At 34.4% G+C, this 10,549-nt stretch overlaps 1 protein-coding gene across 1 annotated transcript; it reads left to right on the top strand.

Moving 5' to 3' along the window:
- Positions 1-7,063: 7,063 nt before the first annotated feature.
- LOC145080883 (protein NRT1/ PTR FAMILY 5.10-like) lies at positions 7,064-9,275 on the top strand. Its single transcript, XM_079023202.1, has 4 exons — positions 7,064-7,351; positions 7,421-7,638; positions 7,825-8,357; positions 8,451-9,275. The coding sequence occupies exons 1-4, from the start codon at positions 7,207-7,209 to the stop codon at positions 9,259-9,261; spliced, it is 1,707 nt and encodes a 568-aa protein (XP_078879328.1). The 5' UTR covers positions 7,064-7,206; the 3' UTR covers positions 9,262-9,275.
- The last annotated feature ends 1,274 nt before the right edge of the window (positions 9,276-10,549 follow it).

The raw sequence follows: 10,549 nt of genomic DNA, 5'->3' as shown, positions 1-10,549 counted from the left end.
CCTCGGATTCTATTTATAGAGGCTGGACCTCGGGGTTACGCGGGGCGTACGCCTCGGATCGTAAGCACTTGCGTCATCGGAGGTACTCGAGTGCTGACTTCGTCATCCTTCGCTGTACGCTGGGCGTACATCAGTACGCGGGGCGTACTTCGGATAGGCCGGCTGACTCCTCTTCGGATAATATCGGAGGTTTTAATTAAAAATAAATATTAAATATTTATTAAACTTCAAAAATTCATATCTCCTTCATACGAATTCCGTTTTCGACGTTCTTTATATCCACGCGTAGGTGAGACTACGCTCTACAACTTTCGTTTAGACTCCGTCGGCAAATTTTGATTTTGTTTTTATTATTTATTTATAGGAGGCCGGGACAGAAAAACTTCGTTATAAATTCATAACTTCTTCGTCCGACGTCCGTTCTCGCCTATCTTTTCATCGTTTCACTACTAACAACGAGATCTTCGATTCTCGTTTAGATTGTTTCGGCTAAAAACCGCTCGATCTCAAATCGAGTATTCGGGCTGCATACTGCCCAGTCGAAACTTCAGAAAATCATAACTTCCTCATACGAAGTCAGATTTGGACGTCCTATATATATTCGGAAACCTCGTTTCGGCCACTACAACTTTATGCAAAGATATCGGGCATATCTAATACTTTAATTTTGACGCTTATTTTATTCTTAATTCATTAAATTATAATAATTAAGAAAATAAACACATAATTCACATAATTTACAAATAATACATTTTTATTATTTCAAATTGGGTTACAAAGGTTAACCTAGACTATTACATTGCTAAAAATGGCAAGCCCAGAAACACGGGCGTTACAGATTTGCCTAGCGAGAATATGAAGGTAGATTCATTTTTTAGTAAGAAGATAGCAATCTAGTTTACTCAAATCCGCCTCCAAAAACCATTTTTGTTTAAAATCATTTTCCAAAAGGTATAAGGGTTCCATAAATCAATTATTATCAAAAATTGTTTCAAACATATTGGGATTTCATAACCCAAAACAAAGTTTAATAAAACAATTTCAATAATTTGGGATTTAATGACTCAAATAAAATTAAGCAAAACATTTCAAGGAAGTTGAGATTTAATGACCCATATCAAATTAAGCAAACCATTTCACGTAGCGCCCGAGTCGCCAAGTGTGAAATTAATCTATTATTATACTTAATTTAATTAATAGGTGGTGAAGGGTTCGTGAGTACATTGGTGTACATTAGGTACGCACTGCATACTCCTTGCTTGCGCGTCATCGAGGTGATCCTGGCATACACTGGGCGTACTCAAGCCACGGGCAAACCTTAATTTTTAGGGTTTGCACTCACTTTAAGATCCTTAAGTCCTTAAAGTGCATCACCCTTTCAGCCTCCATTGCCTTTTAGTGCTAATCTCAAAACCCTAGCCATCATGAGTGCATTTTTGAGCTTACGTAGAGTGTTTGGTGTTCTTTTGTGGTTTTGAAGAAGAATGAAGCTTGAGGAGAACCAAAGGAGAAGATGGAGCTTGTAGATCTAGATTTTGTGCATCATTTCTAGCCTATTGAAGGCATAAAGTCTAAAACTTGTTCATTCTAAGCTTAGATCTAGGTTTAGGGGAGATTTTAGCATCTATTGGTCCCATAACTTGGTCTTTTGGAGTATGGACTACTCCAGGCCATTTGAGCTGTCTTTTTGGACTCTTAGGAGTTCATGAAGTCATAAAAATCATATCTTGAAGGTTAAGACTCATCCATGCATGTATTGGTGACCACCTAAGAGAATTAGTGGGCTTAATTCATGGTTTGAGTCCCAATTAGGCATGCAAGAGCATAAAGTTTGCAACTTTATGGCTTAAGACACTATTATGAGTTTGGATCTAAGTTTTGGATGTTAGAGCTTAATGGATTAAATCATGGGTGCAATTTTAGGTTGACTGACCAGTATGTCGGGCGTATTCTAAAGTATGCTGCACGTACTGGGCCAGTGCCCTGCATCCGGATCATCAACGTACGTCGGGCGTACGAGCCATGTACGTCGTGTGTACGCAATCTGTGGACTTAGGAGATTTTTGGGCTTGAGTCTTGTTGGGCTTTTGACTTGTTTAGGATTGGGCCTCAGACCCACCTAATAGCAAGACATTTTTGGCCTTTAGGCCATGTTGGGTGCTCTTAGGCCATATTAGGCCTTAAAGGCCTTGTAGTTGGGCTTGGATGCATTTTTGGACTTGTATGGATTTGGGCCTTGGTGGGAGGGAGGCCCAATGAGGCAAGGGTGAAGAAACCCTATTTGCTTTAAGTTAAGAAATAGCGTTGGACTTTTATATTAGAATATTGGCCTGATTTCTAATTAACGTTTTATACTTATGCCTTAGGGAGAGGATTTCCCGAGTCATCCGTTGAGTTCGATTTGATACCTTCAGTCTGAGGTGAGTTTCGTTCACTATATTTGTGGGTGGAAGGCACCAATGTCAGCCCACTAGTTGATGTTGTAGTATGACGGTTGACTTTGTGACAACTGTCGGTTATGTCTGTACTTGCTTGATGCTATGTGATTCTTTGTTATGTTATTATATGATAGTGGTAGGGGTGAAATAGACCCAGTATCCGGTTGAAATGGACCGAAGGGGATTGCAAGAACTCATATATGCTTGACAATATCCGATTGAAATAGACCGAAGGGGATTGCAAGCACCCATATATGTTTGACAATATCCGGTTGAAATAGACCGAAGGGGATTTCAAGCACCCAAATATGCTTGACAGTATCCGGTTGAAATAGACCGAAAGGGATTTCAAGCACCCATATATACTTGGCTGTATGTTTGTATGGTATGAGGTATTTTGGGGGAACTCACTAAGCTTTGTGCTTACAGTTTTCAGTTTATCTTTCAGGTACTTCTAGTTCGAAGGGGAAGTGTCCGACCTGATCGCACCGCATCACCCTAGGTTTCCGCATTTTGAGATTTTGGGAATTTTACTCTAGTAACATGTTGTTATGATATACTTTTGACTATTTTGATATGATTATCGTATGTTTTAAATGAATTTAAAAACAAAATTCCATCTGTATTTTTGGGATGTTACATTTCAAATAAGCTAGGATTGAATGACCTATATCAATTTTTCAAAACAACCAACCACATTAAAGTAACATTTGTTAGTTAGTCAAAAATCAAAGATCAACTTAGTACAAAAATGGGATAAGAAAATAAAAGTATTTATGTTATGCAACATGCAACTATCCCAAAACCCAAGTTTCTCTTAAGAAGTTTAATCTCACAAATTTGATAGTTGGGATTTAAGTATGACGGAGCGTATTCAAAACATACATTCTACGGTTATGAAGGAACGTATTCCAAACACAACTAATGGGGAAGAGGTAAGAAGGAGCGTATTCCAAACAAACATTTCCCAAGTCCACATCATTAGCTAGGTATTCATGAAGCATCACATGAACACCACACATGGGGTAGCTATCCCACTTGTGCATGGTAAGAACTACCAAGAAATCGCTTAATGTCATCATACATCATAATGGCCAAATCTAGTATGGATATAATGGGGGACTCACACGGGAACCCATCCTATAATGTATGCACATGTTAAATTCCCTAAATCATAAACCATCATTTAATCATAAAACATAATTTCATCATAAAATATCAATTCATCATAAACCATCATTTCATCCTAAAATTATCACATTGTAATAAAATGTCATTTTTCTTTTAAATAAAAACCTTTTCAAACAACATATCAATAATTCTTTGTTAGTCATTTTTATCACCATTTTCATTTTTAAGGAAAACCGTTTTTAGTTTCCAAAATCTTTCTCTTATCAAATTCCCAAATAGAATTTATAGAAAGCATATAGGATGTAAGAACACATAAGGATCACCAAAAACAAATTATAGCATATTTTCAAATCATATCACATGAAAGCTTTTTAAAGTAAAGCTCATAGTTTGGGACATATGCTCCCGGTAAACTCGCCTTAGTATAATGCTTGCAATATCACACTCTTTCTACAGTTCACCAAGCTTGTGCTTCCAACTCAACACATAATATCATCATCATAAGGCTGTCAAAAACTAATATACCCTTCTCTAGGTCAACTCATCATACTAAGTTCCCAATGCACCTTAAGTTTCCTATTATTAATTATGTAAGCCAAAGAAAAGAAAAGGAAAACACTAAACTCAAGACACACAAAATTACAATACTAAAAAATGGGATGGACTTGAAAGTATGCCATGCTTCATAACGAGGCACGTTGTGATTTTCGCCTAATAGATCATGTTTTTTGGTTTATTTTCTTATTTCACCATTTTTCTTATATAATACCTCAAATTTGAATCAATTGACTCAATAGCTTAAAACACATGTTAAAACACTACAATTGAACATAAGAAAGAATCACCACATGGTTCGTATCCTTAGAATAGACATCAATCACGAAATCATCTCATAAACTTCACATACAAGCTTAATGAGAGTAACGAACTTAAATTTGCACCAAATCGCTATGTGTGAAGATGGAATGCAGCCAAATGACCTAATATCATTATAGAAGCTTAAAAAATATTAAAATCATGAAGTCATGGAATATTAGAACTCAATCCTCAATTAAGATTGACCTCAAATCTTCACATGAACTCCAAAGAAGATAAACTTTTCCAATCAATCAACATCATTAAAGAAATGGATTACTAACATGACCTCAAAGTTGTTGATTAAACAAAGAGAAACACAAAACAACTTCCTAATACATCATGATTCATGGATTTTGGCTAGAACCCTTAGGACTAGAAAACCCAAATTATGAACAGAAATCAATTAACTCAAATGAGAGTATGATTTCAATTATAATGATTATTAATGAAATATATACATTACATGAACATAAAACACCATGAATCCTCAAGTTAAATCATAAAATTCGGATTCCACCATTGATGGTTAAGAAAACTCATCAAAAGATTCCAAATTTCCAAATCTCACAAATATTAGCTAATTAGATCTTGGAGATGGATCTAGAAATGAAATCACAACAGAAAAATCATTAGAACATTATAAGTGGAACATTACATTCATATTTGTACAAACACGCAATGCTAACACAAATTTGAAAGATGATGGAAGAAGAAACTACCTCTGGATGCTAAATTAATAGAGAATTTGACCGAACTTCAAGCATCAATTTCCATTTATTTAGAGAAGGAAATTACCATGGAGGAGAGTGATCTTGGTTGATTACATGAATGAGAAGAGCAGAGAAGAGGATATCCTTAGATAACATAACTTTAGTCATTTATGCAACTATACTCTCTCCTTGCTATAATTCTTTCAATAAAGATCCCCAAACTAGCTAAAAACTTGTAATAACTAATATATTGTCTTTCCCCATAATAAAATATACAAACTTAGGCCATCCCCAATGGGAATTTAATGGTGAGTTTAATGGGGAAAAAGGGAGTTGAATACATAAACCCACCATTGTGGGTGGAGTTCAATGAAGTGGGGTTTAATCCCCATTGAACGGTGGTATGCAATTTTTTTTTCTTTTTTTTTTTTAAAACCATTTCACCAATAAAACTTTTTATTTAAATAATTACACCCTACATATATACACAAGGTATATGTCATTATTTTCTTATTTATAATATTTGTAGTTTACTTTATGTTATATTGAATAATTTAAATCATCAAGGTAATTTATATTATAATATTTGTAATTTACAACAATCATTAATTAATAATTTACAATTTGTAACTTTTAATTTCTAATTAATGTAATATTACAGTTTTACAATATTATTTATAAAAAGATATAATTAAATGTTGATGTGGAAATTCATTAAACTTTTAAGGGTTTAATGGAGTGTAGAGTTTAATGGATAAAATGATATAGTTAGTGGAATGCTGATGTGGCAATCCATTAAACTCTTAAGAGTTCAATGCATTGGAGATGACCTTAGTCCTAAGCACTAATTTGGTCAACTCTCTAGTCAAACACAAGTTTCACCAACTTGTCACATTTTACCCTTCATCACTAAAAGTATTCTTTCTAAACCAAAATTGTACTTTATTTATATATCATGTTGTATCGAGATTATAATGATTCAATTTTACCTTTTTTTGTCTTTCTAATTTATTTATTTATTTATCTTGTTTTAATTTATTTATTATTTTTATTATTTTTTTAACCTGAAATATTTAGAGAAGTGGTATTTTGTTTCCAGATACGAGATATTTGATAGTTTATAAATTCATACATATAATATTGAAGATGAATGCAAGTGGTAGCTTAATCTGTGACAAAATGAGCAAGCAATGGCATTTCTAAATGAAAGCAGATAACAATTGGTTCAAGCTACTTGAGAATGTTGATAAATGATTATGAACTTATATGTGAATTGTGTGCACATAATATGAGATAAAGTATATGAAATAAGGAGGGGTTCATCTTGAATATAAATTGTAAAACTGATACATTCATAAAGTAAATACGAAATTAAAAAAATATATTACTAGTTAAGTATGTAACCTTATGAAACTTATATTGGGATGAGATTTTGCTCACTAAGCTATTTAGCTTATAGTTGTGTGTGATTTATGTTTACACGTAACAAGATAATGTACAAACGATAGAGATTGTACGATAGATGTTTATAACTTTATATAGTTCATGTGGTTTATTCCATAATGTATATTAGTTTTCATTTACAATATGAATTAGTTAGCCTTGATGTTATGAAAGCACACCGTTGCTGATTTGTTTTTTTTATGAACCATGATCATTTATTGATTTGAAGTAAAAAAATAAAAGTTGTGGAGTGTACTTTTCTGTTAGAATTGGGGTGTCACAAATAATTTTTTAATGAACCGTGATGATTTATTGCTTTGAAGCAAAAAAGAAAAGTTGTGGAGTGTACTTTTCTATTAAAAAAGATTGGACTTATTAAAAATAATACATAACCATAGGGGCCATTTACATAATTTTATCCTTAAAAAAAAATAAAAAATAAAAAAACTAAACATAAAAATAAATAAATAAATAAATAACTGTCATCATTTATAAGGAGACAAGGTTTTAAAAACATAAAGACGCAATTTTGTAAGAAGACTAAACACCCTCTTAACAGTCATCTTTTAGACACTGAGTAACAAATAACCAACGTATTAAGTGGAAAAGACTCCACCTACGTTGATATGGATGAGTACGGCACCGACACCAACTCCACCGGAGTCGAGTCTCCGCTACTCATCAACTTCGTTGACGGCGTTGTCGACTATAGAGGACGTCCAGTTCTCAGATCAAAATCCGGTTGCTGGCGATCGGCATATTTTATCATTGGTAATGCTTAGCCTCGCAAAAACATTTCCAAAAACAGTAAAAAAATCCAACCTCTTAATGTTCATGCAGGCGTTGAAGTGGCAGAGAGATTTGCGTACTATGGCGTCAGTTCAAATTTAATCACATACTTGACCGGTCCCTTGGGGCAATCGACGGCCACCGCAGCCGAGAATGTCAACACGTGGACTGGAACGGCGAGGCTTCTTCCTCTTCTTGGCGCTTTCATTGCTGATGCTTTTCTGGGTCGATACCTGATGATTATAATTGCTTCTCTGCTTTATGTTCTGGTTTTCATCTCTTCCTCATTAATTTGAATCATTTTTTACTTTTCCAAGAATTTCCGTACGTACCTACACAATTGTGTTAAACTACATCAGCAATTATTTCTACATTCAACAATTCGGATTATAAATCATTAACTGGTTGCTCTGTTGATATCATTTTGATAATTAATGTCTGATCACAATTGACAGGCGCTTGGGTTTCTGGCTCTTTCCACTTTTATTCCTTCAAACTGTGAAACCGCCAATGGCGGATCATCATGTTCTTCTCAACTCCAAGTCGTCATGTTCTTCATTTCACTGTATCTTGTCGCAATTGCCCAAGGTGGCCACAAGCCCTGTGTTCAAGCTTTTGGGGCAGACCAGTTTGATGCAGATGATCCAGTAGAACGTAAAGCCAAGAGTTCATTCTTCAACTGGTGGTATTTTGGAATGTGTGCTGGCCCTACAGTCGGAATCTTTGTTCTTAGCTACATTCAAGATAACCTCAGTTGGACTCTCGGATTTGGGATTCCTTGCATAATCATGGCTTTTGCCCTCATCGTATTCTTGATTGGAACCATAAATTACCGATTTGCAGCAAAAACCGAGGAGAAAAGTGCTTTTCTTAGAATTGGCCACGTGTTTGTTAAAGCAGCTAGGAATTGGAAAAGTGCACCTTCAATAATGTCTTCAGATGAGGAAGCGTTTGGAATCTTTGATCATCAACGTTCTAAACAATTCAGGTAACAGTACATTAACATTTAACACGTTATTCTTGAATTCCTCGTTTTTTTTTTCGGGGGGGTTTAAATTATCTTTCATTTTTTATTTTTCAGATTTCTCGACAGAGCTTTGTTTAAGGGATCGAATGAAGATGGAACTGTTTGTAATGTTGACGAAGTGGAAGAAGCAAAGGCAATTCTTAGACTAGTTCCAATATGGGTTAGTTGTTTAGGGTATGCAATTGTATTAGCTCAAACTACCACCTTATTTACAAAACAAGGAACCACCATGGACAGGTCAATCGGGTCAAATTTCAAGATTCCAGCCGCCACGCTACAATCTTTCATCGGTCTCTCGGTTATGATTCTAATTCCCATCTATGACACCATCTTGGTTCCTTTTACACGATCCATTACAAAGAAACCATCAGGTATAACCATGCTTCAGAGAATCGGAATCGGAATCCTCATTTCCATTGTTTCAATGGTGGTTGCAGCGGTCGTTGAGACAAAAAGACTCGAAACTGCTCGTGAGTATGGATTAGTAGATGATCCAAATGCAACGATTCCAATGAAGATATGGTGGTTATTACCTCAATATCTGTTGGCTGGAGCTGGTGATGTTTTTACGATGGTGGGTATACAGGAATTCTTCTATGACCAAGTGCCAAGTGATCTTAAGAGCATGGGCCTCGCACTTTACCTGAGTATCATAGGGATTGGTAGCTTCTTAAGCAGCTTTCTGATCTCGATTGTTGGGAAAATGACAGGTGGAAATGGTGAAGATGGTTGGATATCTGATAATGTGAATCGAGGGCATATTGATTACTTTTACTATCTTCTTGCGGGAATAAGTGTGGGGGCGTTTATGATGTACATTTATGTCGCAAGATTTTATGTTTATAATCGAGAAAGAGGCTTGTGATGTTGCTAAATTAAGTGCTTTGGGTTTAGATTTGGTTTGAATTGAAGCTGAGGCACGTAGCATGATATATTGTTGTAATGGTTGCATTGACCATTTATTTAATGAAATAGTTTATATATAGAACCCTTTAAATAACTATACTTATGGGTTAACTTATGAAATTTTATCTTTTTATCCAGGGCATTTAAGGTCGATTGAAGTGAATACGATTTAACTGGATTGTTATATATTATTATTTTATATTTTATAAATTCTACCATCAATTACTACTTATAGTATATTAAACTTTAAAAATATCTACAAAACATTTATTTTAAACTTACAAAAAAATATATTTTTTATTGAAAAGTTCAATGCCGTTGAAATTTATGTGTTAGATAACACCGGGTCATCTCATCTATTACTATTGAACTCTATATTTGTTGGATACCACTCTCATCACTATTGTTGAGAGTAATTCTTTGAATGTCAACTAAACACTATATCTTGTTAAACTTTTTTTATTCAACTATGTATTGTGATGTTCTAACAACCCTACAAAGTTCTTTGATTTTACCAAAATACTCGTGTTACAACTTGTGACTAACTCATTTTTTAATCTAACATCCGATGGTCAATATTGGTAACAAAGCCAATAGAACTTTAAACTATACTTATAATTTCTCCTATAAGGCATGGACCATTCTATAATTTACTTAGTAAAATGATATCAAATTGAAATTTATGGTTAACTTGAAATTATTCATCATAAACTGAAAATGTGTTGATATATGAGACTTAAATGGATAACGACACTAGTAGAGACACCAACAGGGACGGGTATACCATGGGTTATATATCGATCCCTATAACCGAACTATCCCTATAAACGCCCCCATCTTGGTCAGGTATTAAAAATTCGTCCCCATCTCTATATGTGGTGGGGATTCAAGGATTTTTCCTCATTACAAGTCATAGCGACTAAAACAAACCAAAGCTCGATCAAACTAAATACTCGAACTCATATTGTGTCTGAACTCCTTAATAAATGCTATAACAATATCCTTTGAAAATGTTTGAAAAAAGCCACTTACTATGTTTGTAATCAATCTTAATCATGGAAAAATTATATTGCTTTTTTTTTTTAATTCTAACTTATCCTAATAGACTATATGTAGTTTTGTACATTTTATGTGTTTGGTGAGCTTAAGCTTAGGTAAGCGTGATGTGGGTTAAAGAGAGACGTGAGCTTTTTTTCCTAATATGCATAGAATTTTTTTCGTCGGTATTGGTTGTGATATGTTGAAGA

This window comes from Lactuca serriola, chromosome 1 (assembly GCF_051521515.1).
Source record: "Lactuca serriola cultivar US96UC23 chromosome 1, Lser_US96UC23_V15, whole genome shotgun sequence".
Lineage (NCBI taxonomy): Eukaryota > Viridiplantae > Streptophyta > Magnoliopsida > Asterales > Asteraceae > Lactuca > Lactuca serriola.
This window is presented reverse-complemented; position numbering and strand designations above follow the sequence as displayed.

Coding starts and splice junctions, on each gene's coding strand:
- LOC145080883 (XM_079023202.1), top strand. CDS start 7,207: ATGGATGAGTACGGCACCGACACCAACTCCACCGGAGTCGAGTCTCCG. Junction 7,639..7,824: donor CTTCTCTGCTTTATGTTCTG/GTTTTCATCTCT, acceptor CACAATTGACAG/GCGCTTGGGTTTCTGGCTCT. Junction 8,358..8,450: donor CAACGTTCTAAACAATTCAG/GTAACAGTACAT, acceptor TTTATTTTTCAG/ATTTCTCGACAGAGCTTTGT.